The sequence below is a fragment of the Gymnogyps californianus genome, chromosome 1 (assembly GCF_018139145.2).
Source record: "Gymnogyps californianus isolate 813 chromosome 1, ASM1813914v2, whole genome shotgun sequence".
Taxonomy (NCBI): Eukaryota; Metazoa; Chordata; class Aves; order Accipitriformes; family Cathartidae; genus Gymnogyps; species Gymnogyps californianus.
This window is the reverse complement of record NC_059471.1, coordinates 172,152,162-172,169,541: the sequence shown is the minus strand read 5'-3', so window position 1 is coordinate 172,169,541 and position 17,380 is coordinate 172,152,162. Positions and strand designations below refer to the sequence as shown.

The 17,380-nt window shown below is 32.9% G+C and overlaps 1 protein-coding gene across 1 annotated transcript in view; it reads left to right on the top strand.

Annotated features, from left to right (window-relative positions):
- The window catches only part of LRRIQ1 (leucine rich repeats and IQ motif containing 1), a 113,059-nt gene that overhangs the window by 75,806 nt on the left and 19,873 nt on the right, over positions 1–17,380 (top strand). The window contains exons 23-24 of the mRNA XM_050906076.1: positions 15,193–15,325; positions 16,889–16,949. Of these exons, the coding sequence (XP_050762033.1) occupies positions 15,193–15,325; positions 16,889–16,949 (194 nt within the window). The remainder of the gene's footprint in view (positions 1–15,192; positions 15,326–16,888; positions 16,950–17,380) is intronic.

The window sequence follows — 17,380 nt, the reverse complement described above, 5'->3', positions numbered from 1 at the left end:
TTTCTCATTGTTGAATAAGGAAGCACAATAGTTCAGATAGACAGTTTTTTTGCATCTTCTGAGATTCTACCTCTCTTTTTTCTCCTTTCCTTGACATTTTATGTCCAAAAGCTAGGTAGTATAATATCTGCATCTCAGCCAACGTATACATAAACAAGTTGACTCCACGTTCACAGCTTTTAATACTACATAAGGCAATCATTTTGGATGAATAGACCCCTGAGTACCGAAGCATTTCAAATCCTTTTTCATTTGACCATTCAATGACCTGATAACTATTTCCTGTCCCTAAGTAAGGTTGTGACCCAGGTCTTAGAGTGCAAAAGACGGATAATTTTAGCAACAAGTTAAATCCAAATGGATTTGGTTGAAGGGGATAAGGGAGAATAGGTTTGGCTAAATTCCTCTAAAATAAAGTGTTACGGCACTTGGATTTAGTATGTCTAGTTAAAAGTAATTGTTGAATTTGTTGCCATCTGTTTGGATGTCTAGGGACTGTAGTCAATATTGGGGTGGTTTGTTTATTTGTTTTGCTTTTACTGAACAATACCCAATACTCTTTTTACTCTTCAAAAAAACAATTGCTAATGAAGAGGTCATTAAAAGTGCATTTTCAGATATATTCCAAGCATTTTCCAAAGTGAGTATTTCAAGCATTAAAATCATAGTGGTATGAAAATGGTATTTTCACATAGGCCACAGAAAATGTATGTTCTGTGTCCATAAAAATATCATGAATGTTGCATTGCACAAATGTTCGTCTTGCAAAAGAATTTCCGCTTGGTATGGAGCTATGAGCAAGGAATGTAGTATATTCTTAGAAATATTTTATAGGTAGAAATCTTGTTTCAATTGGACAACATGATGCATTTTAGATCACAATTAAAGAAATGTTTCTTGTAGCTATACATTTTAATAGCAATACCTCTGCATATTTTAAGTACTTTCAGAGGTGAATTAAAGGAAAGCATTCACCCCAGAGCTTTTAATTGATTTGAAAATGTAATTGATTAAAGTTTCTTATAAAGGAATTATTTTTTTTCTATTCTGTAATGGGAGCTATGGTGTTATGGAGGATTAATACTATTAATGAGGTCAGACATCTACAGCATTCCAAAAAGGCCATTTTCATGTGTTTAATATTAAACACACATTTAAATCTCTTTCTTTTTTATAACTAATAACGTTGTGGTTCAGATACATAATATATTTTGGTATTGTGCAACATTTTTCAAGGAAAACATTAAAACAAGACTCTAAAATTGAAGTCTAGGTATGAAAAATTTTATGCTGTTCAAAACTAACTCTTATAGGAAAGTTCTATATCTTTTACAAGTTTCATGTAATCTATAAAATAGTATGTGTGGTAGACTTAGATGATTTTACAAGGAATTGCAAGTAACTCAAATATTTTAATAAAAATGTACAATCATGCAGTGATATCTGTGTAACTTCTATGCTGTGTTATTTCTATAACGTACGTCTTCCAACTTCATAACTTTACAGTTCAGTTCTTACCATGTGCAATACAGAAACATTTTAGCAGTTGTTTGAAATTCATAGGTTTGTGCTGTTTTGATGTATGCACTGCAGATATTTTATCTGGCTTATGTGTATAAAAAAGGTAGAAATACTGAATTTTCCAGTTATTTTTTATATTTTTTTCCTCATATCCTTAAGAAAGGCTGCATACAGAGATTATATTTTTGAATAAAGTTTTATTTACGTGACAGTCTAGAATAGTTCTTCCTATGCAGGTTTATTGTCAGGTTAACTAATCCAACATGGTTATAATTTCATAAATTGCTACATTTGTTGAATCTTGTAGCTAACCCAGTCCAGGTAACGAGATAAAGAAATCCAAGTAGCCAGAGAAAAGAAGAACTTTATTTCACTTTCACAATCATCATTAAACAAGCAGATTATTAATAACTTTAATTTTTTTAATGATTTCTAAATGCAGATTGAGTATCAGGGTTACTAAGAAATTGACTGTGGAAAGTCATTTCCCTAAAGCTCTTGCATGCTTATTGTTTTCTAAGCAAGCTTAGTAATTTTCAGTTTATCAAGAGACCAGGGATATCTTTTGTCAAAGATAGAATTTAACTTTTAAAAAGGGGGAATTTAAACACTACTGTGTATTTCAGAGTTAAATTTACTGAGAATTTAGTTTAGTTGCTGATGTATATTTTGTAGTTGAGAAATTGGTAGTGAATGTAAAAAGAAGGGAAGCTATGTGCTACTAAGGCAGAAAGTTCTGATTTAACCTACCAGTGACCTGGCTTTGTTTGTTCAGATGACAGTTCTAAAAGTGTGCAGAGAATATTCCCTTTTAATACAGTTATTTGCCGCAAGCCGTGACCTCACTGCCTGTCAGGGAGCAGGTCTGAATTGGCCCTTTCTCTGATATCGTGACATTGCTTCTGTTGCCTCGATTGTGACCTCTGATTGCATGATACCCCTGAGAGTTCAATTTAATAAGCGTGACTCCTGACTCTTAGCCAGGTCTGCCTTCTTAGGTTTTGTCAGACTCTACTTGTAGTCTGGTCTACATATGCTAAAACACTGCATAGGCTGTCATCATACTATATGTGAGCTGTGTGTACTGTATTCAAAATTCTCTTTCAAACATCTTTCATTTATTGCAAATGGAAATATTTATAAAAGCTTACTTGGAATAAATTTTAAAAGTTGCTTCACAGTTATGGCTGCTCGGGATTTTTGTTTTTTATACCTTTGTACAAATAGTTACTATTATTTCACTGTATTACTAAGCATGTGTGTTATCCATGCATCATACTAATTCCTTACTTTGAAATTTATTTCCCCTGTGAGAGTGTTATATATTTCTATGACTTCCCATCAACAATATGTTTGTTCATTATAGAAATAGTAGGGGCAAATGCCCTTTTGTCATTGCATAATTAATACAGATGCACAAGGAGACAGTACTGATGAGCACCCAGAGCACTGTGAGATGTAGTTATTCAGGACTAGTCAGGTGAAAGCTGAAGAATCTGTTTGGAATCCAGAAGAAGGTGAGTAGAATTAAGACTTTTTAAATATCATTGAAAATTAGATATCTTGGGTTTAATGACTATTTTGCTACATCATTGCATTCTTTTCTCCTATTTTCCTCCTCTTCTAGCCAGAATCCTGAAGGAGAGTCTGTTCAAAGACCTGGCTGCCTTGAGGATGATGATGCTATTCAGACATTTCTCCAGTTTTAGTATCCCTTGATGCATTCACTGAACCAGAATATGGAGAAGTTCAAAGATTTGAAAGAGAGTTTCAAGAACCGTGGTACAAGTTACAGACAAGTTTCTGTATTTACTTACATACATTTTTTTGTATTCTCATTGCAGATATATATACCTTTTTATAGCCTCTGTATCAGTACCTCTAACATACTGCTTCTAATCAATGTATTTAGCTTTTCAGAAAAGCAGAAAAATCTTGCTGAACAAAATAATGCTTTGTGCTCACTTTTGTAGTTAAATTAAAAAATTTTCTGTAAATATTACCATTTAATATTTCTCTATTTCTTCAACTGTTTTAAGAAATTCTGTTTGCCTTTTTACTCAGATTACTTTGTATTAAAATTGTTATATCTTGTATGAAAAGGAAACTATATTAGAATCTTTCTTATAAAACAAGTTCTCCAATATAAGGCAAAAAGCGAGTATTTTCTTGTTACATTCAAACTTGGCAATGAAATGCTGTTCATTCTTCTTCATGACAGTGACTGCTACAGTGGAAGTAAAATCTTGATGTAGCCAGTTAAATCATATTTTTTTTTATCTTTTAGACAAATTCCCATGTAAGATAATACAATTTTAATAGTCTAATTTAGTCTATAAGGTTGTAAAACTCATAATATAATTGTCTGTTCCCTTCTTCTGGAGTAAATAGTATAAGATTAGCTACTGAAGTTCCCAAGTGGGAGTTTGCTTACCTAATTGGAATTTATGGGGTTTCACTCCTTTGTGGATCAGACCTTAATACTCTGTAAGTTCCTATGCTATTTGCAGGAGCTTAGATAATTGGCTGCAAACAAGCAGAGTTAGGAATGGACAACTGTTTTACCTGTTGTTAGGCAACAGGTAAAACAAATTACACTTTTAAGTTAATTAGTTATGGCTGTCTTGAAAGATATTGCACATATGAACAGAATGCACAAGAGGCAAATTCACCTATTCAGAATCATCATGGTATTTAACTTATTCCCTCCTTTTCAAACACATTTTATATATGTGTACATAGAAACATATATGTATATATCAGTGAGTTAGAGAGCTTGGTAGCAAGTTTGGCTGAAAAGTTTAGTAAAAAAGAAACTAATTTAAACACGCCTACTCTAAGAATAAAATATTTACAGTCAAGCTTAAGGAAGATTAAATTATGTTCAATAATAGAGCTGGGGGGTTTGTTTTGTTCATTTTCTCATTAAAAAAAGAATTTAAATAAAGGTCTAAACAAAATTCTATAAAAGAACAGGAGGAGTCAGGGCTAATTTATTCCTTTTTCAACTCTGATTTCTTCATTCAGTGAGGTAAATCATTCAAACCTTCTCTGCATGGATAGAAAAAACCTGTGCCATTGTAACTATAGCTGACCCAAAATCAATATAATTAAGTCAATTCAGTTCTCATGGGGCTGAATACTCTTGAATATATGTTGGTTTCTCTAAAATTATATACTGTGTTTCAATTATTGCATTTTGCATGTGTTTACAAGCTGAAAATTTCAGTCCGATTAATCAAGAAATCTATAAAAATACTAAGCTCTTTGAGCCATATGACTTAAGAATTAACCTGGGGCAACTTGTAGGCAAATTGTGGTTTTGTTTTGCTTTTTTTACCTGTCCTTCTTTACAAATGGAATTCCCTTTTTTTTTTTAATAGATCCATAAGACACTGGAATTTCATATTGTTTATTTTCTTCCATGATGTATCAACCAATTAAGTATAACTTAATAAGAAAAATTAGTACTTTTATGCCTATATTTATTTATAGTCACTCATAAGTTTAGTATTTATGGTTATTTTTAAGCTGAATATAAATATATAAGAATTGTAAACGCTTGGGGATTAACTCACTTTAGATGTAGAGTCTTAAGAAAAAGAACCATGTCTATCTGAGCCTTTTTTTCCATTTAATTCAATGAGCATTAAATCAAGCCTTGTTTATACAATGTTTGGCATAATAACAGGCCTGATCTTCAGTGGTACCTCTGGGTTTTACTGTAAAATAAATTAAACAGCAGCCTTGCACTTAGTCTGTGTAGACTTTGTGTGTGTATTTGACAATGAAGAGTAGTTCTGCTGTTATGCATTATTGCACTGACAAAGCTGTGAATTGCTGTCGCAGTACCTTCATCAAATACCAAGAGGTGTTTCAAGTCAACATCAGAAAGTAAGCCAGAAATAGTTTCACCCACACAAAATAAAACACTTCTAAATTGAAAATTATATGTATACATAATAGATAGAATAGATAACCAATTCATAGGTATTCATAACTGACCTACATGTTGACATTAATACAATAATTTCATTATTTCACTTTCAGTGTTACTCTGCATTGATAAGTACCAATCACATATGGTACTTGTGTACATCACGTGTGTTGATGAACATGAGTTCTTAAAAACAAGTTCGTATATTATTCAGATAACTATCTAGAAAAAATATTTATTCTCAAGAGTAAACATAATAAAGACTTTTTAAAATGTACATTCCCAAGCTGTGATACAAAACTACATATTTTAATTACTTGTTCATAAAAATTATGAGACAATTATTAATGTGGTGTAAGTCAGCTTTACTGACTAACTTCATGCTGCTCCTGAGTAATGACTTTTTTTTTTTTAAATGCTTGGCATATTTATCTTCTTGTCACATAGAAACTTCAAATTTTTATTTTGAACAAATCTTTTGTTGGGTTTGCATTTTTTTGTCCCTTTCTTGTACTTTTAAGTCCTTCAGTACAAACAAAACCTACCTTAATGATTGTCACACTCAGTAAAATTTATTGTGTTTTGTATTTTTTGCCCTCTTGATAGGGGACAACATAGTAGTTAGACCTCCTGTGCTCTTACAAAATGTTCCTTTGTGTTTGTTTTTTTGAGAATTCCTTTGTAAGATCTGATGTCTTAAATCATTTTGCTTAGTTTATTGAATTTAGAGAAAGGTATTCCTCTGGCTTGGACTCCATACGAAGTGATAATCTTTTCGTGCTTGGGAATACTGTTTCATTACTGAGCAACTAAACACTTCTGTTCAAGTTCTTGATTGTTTCTGTCAGTTAATCTTAAGAACTGGGAATGTATAGAAATAAAATCTATCAAAAGATTCTGTAAAAATATTTTTGATGTTATACATCTCTTAATTTTCTCCTGAGCAATATAAAATCCATTCCCCTTTTCAGAAGAGAACGTCCATCGTTAGGGGGTTTATTAATTCCCAAAGATTATGAGAAAAGCTAGAGATAGGGTCTGTACTAGGCAGATTTGGAGGATGAGACAGAAATTATGTGAGAGTGTAGGCGGTAAGGATAAACAAAATAGGCTCAATCTACTTCCATCTTATTTATTCCTTACATTTACTAATGGATAACTAAGCTTTGAAACGCTGAACGTACCATTTCAAAATAATTGTTTTACTCCTCCTCGATTTCTTTGGTTCTGCAAGGGCCTTAACTATCCAAAGATCTCTGGGTAACTCGGCTATACTCCAAATTTACTTCTTATCAGCGCTGTTGAAATTTGCCCGTGCTGAGTGGCTGGAGCAGGTAGTATATAGACTACAGAACACCCTGTTCATAGAAGACTACACAAAAGAACAATGTGAAAGTACAGCATAGTGCTGTAAGGTTTTTTATGTACTTTTTGAACTTGTAAAAGCCTGAGTGGATCTTGTTCCTTTACATCAGGAACTCATGTCTTTGTGTGCATGTGGGTAGAATATCATCCCTGTAGTTTCTCCATTTTTGTAGGTTGGGATTTGGTTTTGGGGTTTTTTTGTTTTTTATGAAAGAACCAACTTAGTTTTTCAAACATGAAGTTATTTCCTGTTATTTCCTAACCTATACACAAAACAAGTCTGCCCTTGGGTGGCTGGACTGAGAAATGTTAGTCTGTTCTTTTTAGTTGTACTGCAACTTCTAAGTTTTGAGAACCTGAGGAAGCTCTGTGTATGTGTGTGCAGGTAGATGCTGAGCTACTCAGATTTTCTTTATATATACTCTTCATCCTATCTGTTGTCGCTTGATTTACATTTATTCCTGAGTAAAATACAATCTGTCTTCACTTTCACCACAGCATTAATCCAATATGAAAACCTCTCGCTATCGTAATAGTAATACTGTTTATTATACTATTACCACAATATAAGAGTCCAGTGTACTGGGGCTAGAGAGTTTGATGCTTGGATGCCTTCAATACTTGCCTTAGTACAAACAAAAATACCCAGAGCCGCTGATACATTTCAACTGAGTGGAGTCAGTGACTATATAGCATTTAATCAAAAATTTAATAAGTGCAAAATCATAGACTCAGTCACCAGAGCTTGATATTTGCATTTCCAAACTTGGAAGGTTTCAGAAAAATTAGAATCTTAAGATTTCCAAATGTTTGTACAGTTTATTCTCCTGCTGTTTCTTCCGCTTTTCTTCTGCTTTTCTATGGTGAAAAAATCACATGGGCTTTGTCACTCACTGAGGTTAAAATAAATAATCATAACTCTATGTTTAATTCCAGTGTTAAATGACTGCTGTAGCATTCTGAAGAAATAAGCCAATTTTGCTGAATGTTTCCTTGATATGAATGTGTTTGAACAGTAGTCTACATAACTCTAAATGTAATGGTTTAAATGGTACAAAATTAACCAGTTTAATCAAAGGGCAAAATATTGTTTGGTTTTCTGGCTTATTTTTTTAAAGAACTAATTCTTTATTTAACAGACAAGGTAATCTCATACAATTTATTAGAGAGAGTGGACCTGTATTAAACCAGTGCACTACTATTTCTTTATTTTTTCTTCCCATCTCTATGACTTATTTTTAATTGACCCAAGCAACCTGTTCTTACATTAGTATTGTTATTAGCCCTCCACTATTCAATCCCTATATCTTTCCCCAAATAGATCTTCAAGTTCTTATCCCAAGATTCACTGCCTGAATCAGATCAGAACAGTCATAAATTAGCAAAAAATTAAATCAGCAATTGCCTGTGTGGCAGCTTCCTGTACACACCTCTGGTGAAATATTTCTTTAGGTTTATAGCTCAACTCAGAAAGGTGTTGTATGTCTTAGGAAATATCATGATGTGAAACTGATATTGTTATGAAGGACATTATAGAAGATAAATGAGAAATTGCATTTAACGTAAATGGAGGAGTACAGAAAGTGGTGACAGCCCATAAAAGTTGTGAAAGTTGGATAAATTGGAAGGAACAGTGTTTAATGGTGCCTTGAAGTCAGCGCCAGGAAAGTGAAGCTTATGAAGCAATTCAAAGGGAAACGTACCGTGTTCACAAGAAGAGTAAAAGACATAAGCAATTTAGTATGGAGTAGCAGTTTGCAATATCTTTGAGTGATCAGAGCGTTGCAATGAAAGAGATTAAATAAGCAGGAAATACTGGGAGAATTTCATCGACACTATTGTGATATGAATAGAGAGAAATAACTTTAAATGAGGTGTCTTAAAAGTACACCATTGAAGGTTCAGTAAGACTTGGATTTGCCTTAATGTGGGAAAAGGAACAAATTGAGCATAAACAATAAGCTAGGGATAAATACTAATTACTACTGATAAATAATAGTGGTGGTGTATTCTGCAGAGGCAGGAACAAGTAGCAAAATAGAAAATGATGTGTGGGAAGGCCCAAATATGAAATCCTATTTTCCTTGAATTCAGAAGCTGAAATTTGTACAGTTTCAGTGGTTTAGGAATCTCAGTGAAAGAGTTCAGCTTTTGCACAATCTAGTAATAAGACATCACAGAGATGACACAGAAAGCACAGGCTGAAATGTGGTAACCACTGAAGCAGAATGAACTAAGTAGGTGAAGCTTTATTACTGATGTTAATCACCCAGAAATAGAGCACAGTGTAAAAGACAGCAAAAACCAGAAATTAAAACAGCGAGAAAAAGGACAGCCAAAATAAAGACTATGGTCTTAACTGAGAGTGTGGTGAATACCTGGATTCGGTGAAGGAAGAATGGTGTGAGGGTGAGGTCAAGAACAGTCATGTGGTAAAAAGGAGATGATTACAACAGCAGATGAAGAGATTAGAGAAGAGAAGGAGGTTTGCAGATGGAAGAGTAATATAGTAGACCTTATTTATAGTCTGAAAAAAATCTGAAATACCTGGTAAAAAAAGAAAAAGGGCACAAGTTTTAGGGAAAAAAACCTCAGAAATATTTTTTTTTTCCTTTCACTATTTGCTTTTATAATTTTCGAAAGATGTGCTCTTGTGGGTTGATCAGCACTCCCATGTTTAAAACTCCTTGTGACATAATTGATAAACCATTTTTAAGCATCAAGAAATTTTGTAGGTCATAACCTAGTGTGATATTCTTGTGAAAAAATTGTATTTCATCTTTTATTCAGCTGTGAACTCGCTCAGACACTGCTCTAAATATTTTTATTATTTCATTCATTCTGGTCCTAGAGATGGAAGTTGATTTAGTCAAAAGTTACTCAGATGAAAAAGTAACATCTAAAATTAACTAATTCATACAGTATAGCTATGTCACAAACAAGTTTCTGTGTTTTTAAGGTAGAAATGTATGTGTTTCACTATCTGAAAATTCCAGACCTGAGTTGTAGATAAACAAACATTATCAGGAGATACTGTAGTTTTAGGTGAAAAGAACTCTGTATCAATTACTGCCATGTGATACCACCAACTGTCTGGAAGTCTTATATATATTGCTAATATAAATGTATTCACTGAATACCTGTGAGCATGCTAAAGATGATTCTAAATACCATTCTTTTTCCAAAACCAGTATTTTGGGCATGTAGTGATTGCTGTGTGATGCCTAGGTGTATTTAGTGACTTCTGACAAAGCAGACTTCTGACAGATGTGTCAAACTTTTTGTGGAAGAGAAGAAATTCCTCTCATTTCTCTTACATTCTACTATAAGTTTCTGGTTGGTTTTGGGGGTGGAGGTGGGGGGGTTGCTGTGGTTTTTTAATTATTGTTATTTTCCTGTCTGTTTCCAAATTTTTCAGTTTCTTGCCTTGATAACAATGTTATTACTGATGTTGTTCTTGCTTTCTGTTCTGTGTATATTATACAGATTGTGACATAAATAATGCCATTTTGTTTGTTGACTAACGTATGGAGAAAATGAGATTAAAAGTTGGATTTTAGGTTTGGGATTTCAAGATTATTTATTAATGTGTATTATAACTTTATAGAAGACATAGGATAAATCATAAAAATCCTCACAGGGTATATATAATTTTAATTTTCATTCAGAACAATATTTTTATAGAGTTTGTATACTCACACACAGACTGACACGCACACGTCCTCATAATACATATTGTTGACCAGTAATGTATACCAGAATACTGACAGATAAGAAAAATTTCAATCTATTAATAGCATAGACATTAATTTTATACCCAAGCTCAGCTACTTAATTCCTATATTAAGAGCACCATTTCCAGAATACATATTGAGAAAATTAACTCTGGTCACAGATTTTTTATATTAAGGGAGGAAAACTTAGAATGCTGAAGAAATTCCAAGCCCTTCTTTCACATTGTAGGTCTTAGTTTTCTTAGTCTGTTACTTTATTTGTATTGTACTCTGCGTGAAGCAAGTTTTGAAGTGAATTAAGTCACCCTCTAAACACAAAATTTAACCGTAAAAGGTTGGATACAGTGCAGACTTCTCCACACATTTCTGTTTCAAGAAACATATGACATATTAAAGTTAGACCTTTTATCTTCCCATCATCAACAAATAGATTTGAAAAAAAAAAAAATCACTGTGTTGAATCAGGGTCCTCAGCATCCTCTTGCATATAAATTGACCAAGAGTTGAGTAGCTAACTGGAATTTACAACAATCAGGATCAGTGTTTCCTGGGCATAGAATCTGAAAACTGAAATGCAGAATCTGAAAGATCACCCTGAATGTAGACATCGTGTAGCCATCTTCCTTCTTTTTGTATACTGGCTTGCTGTTAAGAACACTTGCCCTAGCACTGGGGAACATGGGTATGAAGTACTCCTTAGGCAGTGGGAAACATAGTTTCAGGTACTCCTTAGCCTGGTGTGATTTGAATCCCTAGCTTCCACATGCCAAGCTATTCCCTTTGGGTATGTTTCAATCCTCTTTTTAAAGCTGACTGCTACAGCTGAGGGCACAAGATGCAACAATCTTGAGGAAAAACCTATGAGAAGAAAACTGACTCTGTCTAGAACTTAGGGCACTTCACCAGAAGTAGTTCACAGATTCTTAGCCCTTCTCTTTTAACTCACTTAATGGATTATCCAGAGACAGTCTAATTTAAAGTACATAAGTAGCATCCATATTTTAAACTGAACATGAGTCACGCTGTCTCAGAGCATGCCCAGCAAACAAATTTGACAGACGGAGGATGACATTTTTCTGGATCCCAAAGTTCAGGTTCTTATGGGTTTGCATGTTGATTTGGGGACCTAGAAAAGAATTTGTTACTTTCCTCTAATGTTCAGTTCTAAGGACATTTCAGGTGCCCAGGCTCTTCTGAGTAAGTTCTCTCTACTTAGATGCCCAAATTCTGTAAGAAAATGGCTGTAGGTGCCCCTGAAAGCTGCATTGTATCTGGCCTAGGTGCACAGTATGTGTGTGGATGATTAATTGGCAACACCTAAAAATAATTTCTGTATTAATGCCAAATGTAAGACTATTCCAATCTTAAATTATTAACGCGTGTGTCATGTAAAACAAAATCAAAAAGACTGAAAGCTTAGAAGTGATAATCTAATGAGGGTACGATACTTTGAATACCTCTGAGATTAATTTGGTTTTTGACAGAGTTGTGCCTTCTTTGATCTATTCCTTTTTTCTTTGATATTCTAAGAGTTGTCTGGGTTTAACAATTAAAGATTATAGGTCTGATCCATTTCAAAGATGCAGAATGCTTACAGCTCTTTGGAACTTCTGTGGAATTTGTGAGTGTTAGTACTTCTACAAAATCAGGTCCAGGTTTTTAAAAAAACCCAGAGCCCTAATTTAAGAAAGCTATCAAGCAAATGCATGTTAATGATACTGATATACCAGATCCTCAAACACATGATGTTCATAAGTGGAATAGAAAAGTGATAACGCTGTGTTTTAATTCATAACATAGTATTTTTTCGTAAGAATTAAAAAGAAAGATGTTACTATTAAAAAGTAAGAATATGGGTATGTTCCAAATAAGAAAATAGAATACAGTTTTCTGCAGCATTATTAAACAAAATATTGAACAGTGCCTGCCCATTTGAGAAGAAAAGCTGCTATTAACACTAATATGGAACAAGAATACTCTGTTTAATAGCATATATAATTTTAAGAAAAAAACCCTATTGTGTGCACTTTTATCTTGGTCACTTTCTTGTTTCAATAATGTTTCAATAACTAACATGCAAAAATAAATAAAAATAAATTAAAAATAAAATAAAATTTTATTAAATAAAACCAGTTATGTTTCAAATGTAATTCAGTCAAAAATTCAAACTGCAACTAAGGCAAATTATTAACAATCATTTTGGAAAAATAACTTGCCAAGTTAAAAGTATTCATTTTTTTGTAAGTTTTATCATAGCTTATTGTATGTGCATCTTCTTTTGACCATCACTGACAGACAGACTCAGACATGACCTTCTAATACTGGTTTTAAATCCCTACACTGATTTCCCTTTTAATGAAGGAAAAGGTAACAAACATTTCAGTAAATGCAAAAGTAATACTGATCCTTTTAATAGGAAGAAGTAATTCTCTTGAGAAAGATGGTAATACTGGACCAACTTTTCTGTAAATACAGATAAGAAAAAACCTAAAGATAATTTCTTGGGGAATTATTCCTCATTGGAGAACATATGTAGAAGGCTCAGTCTCCGGGACTGCTCTTACAAAGTCATGCAGAATGCTTCTTACTCCTGTTATAAATCAGCATCTTCTTCATCTGAAGAGCTATAAGGGTACCAGTGTAGTTGCAGACTTGGAACCTATAAATTTTCAAAATATAAAGGTCAGAAAACTGTGCTCCTGAACCAGGAACAGGGGAAGGCAATATCATAAACTTAGAAAAGAAGAAATGGCTCCCACTTTAATCAAGGAAGGTGATGAACTCTGTAATTAGGACTCTTTATATTTTAATATTTGGCACTGATTGAGCACTTCACTGCTTGACCTTTTTAGTCAGCCCTCACAACCTCATTTGGGTAGATACAGTGACTGTCCATCCAAGCTTTTCATTTTCTGTCTTCCTAAGGAGGTAAATGAGAGTTCTTTACATCAACTGAGGATAAATTCTTCTGCCTAAGTTCTAGTCTGTGAGTCACTAGCAACACATATATGACTTCATATTCTGGACCACGACCTTGCCTAATTTTAATAGGCTAACTATGGGTTTGGCAATGGAACACGTTCAGCCTAAGGAATGGATTTGGTTTGAATAGAGATTCTCTATACCAAGATAAATGGAGAGCACAACCAAAAGACAATTGTATTTCAGACTACGAAATAAGAAGCTATGATACTTTAACAATATTCCCTTAGAGCTAAAAGATGAAAGCAGTGAGCTCACTGCCAAGCCAGGTAAAATGCAAGTGAGGAACTACATTTTGCAGCTTATGCAAAGCAAATTATAATTTTTACAGAAGGATAAGTTTAAAAAATACTACAGGTAATGTACTACCTCTTAAAAGGTGAGTCGGTGAATAGCCTGTAAATTCAGTTTATGTTGTAAAAACATGAATGAAAACTAAGGCTTAAAATAAGGAGTGTGAGGAAACCATTCACCTCAAAGGCAGTTCTGACATCTCCCCCCCCTCCTTTTCAGTTATTGATAGTTAAATCATTCACAGTGGGCAAATGGACTTGATACAAAGTGAGGTGACCTATGTTCTTTGCTGGTTCAAGTGCAAAAGGACAGGTATGCTCCTAGAGTTTACTAAGCAACTTCTAGTAGCTGCTGAATACACCTATCACTGAGAGAAAGAAAAATCTTTGAAAGGAAAAAAGGCATAATCAGCAAGAAGGAGGATAATTCAGTGTCATCTGAAATGATATTAAAGAGAAAAACGAAAAACTTTTGTACAAAAAAAAAAGTTTTCTGACATCTCATAAAAGCCCTGAGTTGAAGGTGCCAAAAAGACATAACCTATAAAGTTGATATATAAGAGTAGAAAATAAAAAGTTATTCTAATCCATGAATGTCCCCATGCAACAATGATGCTTCCTCTGCAGGCTCTTCCAATTCTGGAATCCTCTTCCTTATGCTTCAAAACATATCTGGTATTCAGCAGAATGATCCCCAAAACTGAAGGTTCTCCAGCATTGTACAGCTTTTTTCCATAATGTCGCTATTTTATTCTCTATCTTTGGGTGTCTTTTGTGATCCAAAAGTAGGTAGTAATTTGTGAAAAATAATATCATGTATGCAATTGCTTTGAAATCCAATATCAGAAATTGCCATTAAAATGTCTTAAATCATATCAGTAAAAGATCAGAAGAATAAGATTGCCATGTGTCCACTCTTGCATATAATGGTGATTTTTTTTACCTTATAGATTGGTAAATAGAATTGTAAATATAAATGAATGTGTATTTTTAATGATAGAGATAGCACAATAAGCAACATTCACAGATGCTATGACAAGCAATTTATGTATAATATATATTTCTATACATATTTCAGAATAAAGGAGAATCTTATTTCCCAATAAAAATAAATTTATTCAGAAGGCCAATATTTAATCCCAAAAGAGAAAATAGACCATAAAATTCAAAATTAATTTAAAAGTTTTTCTTAAATGTGTCTGAAGAAATTCAAGTTAGTTGGACTCTTTGCAAGAAAATGAAGTAATTGCCTTTTTTCTTTTGTAAAAGGCAATATGCTCAAAGTTTATCTGGGGAATCTTAAAAAAAATTATATTTTAAAATAATAATGAAAGACAGGAATATCTTTTTTCCTCCCCAGGTAAAAAAGAAGAATTTTCTCAGCTGGATACTACTTTAGATGAGAAATTACAAAGGAGAAAAGACTTTACATACCAATGGCTTCATACACAGCTTTTGGATTATGAAGCAGCCAGTTCCAAAAATATGAAGTGGTGAGGTCATTGCCCTTAAATTAGATTTTTTTAAATTTTATATTTATCTTGTAAAGTGAAACCTAGGTTAATAGTTCTAAAACAAACATGACTTTGTAGCTAGCAGACAGTACACCGTATTTCCGGGTCCCAAACATGGTACACTTTAGAATTGGTTTAGTAGTTATTGTACAGATATGTCTTCCACAGTGATAATGAAGCGATAAACAGTGCAGAATCTTATGATAAGTATCTACATAGCTTTATGCTAGCAATGCAGTGTTTTTTATATTCTAAAGAGTGTAGAAAAAAGTGCTTATTCATCATATGTTTTATAAACTTTATTGGTATATATTATGGTTTTATGTAATTAGATCAACTGTAACATTACCTATATTGTTAGATTTGATTAAGGAAGTAAAAAACCCACTTTTTAACTAGATAGTATGTATTTATGTTTTGTCTTCAAAACATAAACCCAACTTCTACATCTTCATAGTATACTTTAGTAAAATGTTGTAAACATGCTCTTTCTATATTTAATTTTGGTTATTAAACAGGTAAAATATCAGTACAATTAAAGGAAAGGTTAAAGTAACATGAAGACATAGTAAGGGTATTTTGGTCATAAATTCAATATAAACCATTGATATCTTAGTGAAGTCATTAGCAGACACAATGCCAAGCACCTCTAATAAAACCAAACAAGGTGTCAGTAGACAAGCAATGGATTTAGTGTAAGCATTTTAACTTTATTTTCATTAAAAATTTATTTAATTTGTAATGAAATGGACTGCATATTGTTATGTTTTGTATGGAAAAAATATTCCACATTTCTAAATTGTATCAATGACTGTAGGAAGTATATGCAGCACATATTCCTTAGAAAATATTTATCTATCAGTCATGTTCCATAATAGTGAAACACTCCAAGTGTTTATTTAAGATAACTGCCATGACTTTTAATTTGAATGAAAACACTGGAACAGAACATGTAATGATGTTTGAAAATAAGAAGACATGGAAATTTATAAAAGAATTTTTTTAAATGTTACTATGTTACCTCTGCAGGTGTGTGCTATGCACTAGTTTTTGTGCTGACATTTTTTAAGATTATGATACCATTTTTGAATGTGGCAAAAGTCCCACTGATCTCCATTGGAACATCACTGGTAGACTGTTTAGAACAGCTGATACATTTATGCAACTGAAAACAATTTTATTCCTACATAAAGTAAGTGACAACTGATTTGGCTATAATTTATGTCAGTACATGCAAAAATTCATGCATGGTTGCATTTATTGACATATTTTTAAATTAGTATTCTATCATTGGAATAAACAATATTAATTGTTAATTATTGATTTTAATCTTAAGTACAAACATTTTAATATTAATTATTGTGATACTTTAACATTATCAATTAATATTAATTACTCTGATACATCTTAACCATGGAATCATTTTAAATAGTATCATTTCTACTTAAGCAGGAGTGTTTCCAGGAAAAGATTCTGTGCAGGTATTTTAGTGAACTCAGTACAGTGGCATTTATTGAAATTTCTATTCTACACTTTTCCCAGCTGTCGTTTTTTGCCTGAGTTAGATCCTGCGATACGTGACAGTAGACGAGTACAACTTGTGGTAAGAACTTGTTTCCTTGTGGGATTTTGCAGAATTCAGCTATGCCTTGATGGTGTTTCCAAATGCATACTTGGTGTAAAAACAACCAGGAGATTTTTTTGATTGAATATAATTCTTTAATGTTGTCTCTATTTGGCAATCAAGTCACCCATTGATGGAGATCAGAAGAAAATGTTTGAGCACAAGAACCCATCTGTGTACATAGGGTTCTAGTTTCATGATCTGATAGTGGTTTTGGTTTTAAGAAGACATCAAATGCTACTATGTGTTTTTTAAAGCTTCTAAATCAACCTTCTAACATTATTGACTGAAAACATGTATTCTTGTTAATCAGGTTTAAATGTTCTTAAATTCTGTAAGTCACATACCTAAATCATTCTAATATGCCCACAGTGTCATTTATTGAAAGACAGTAAATTGGACTTGTATAT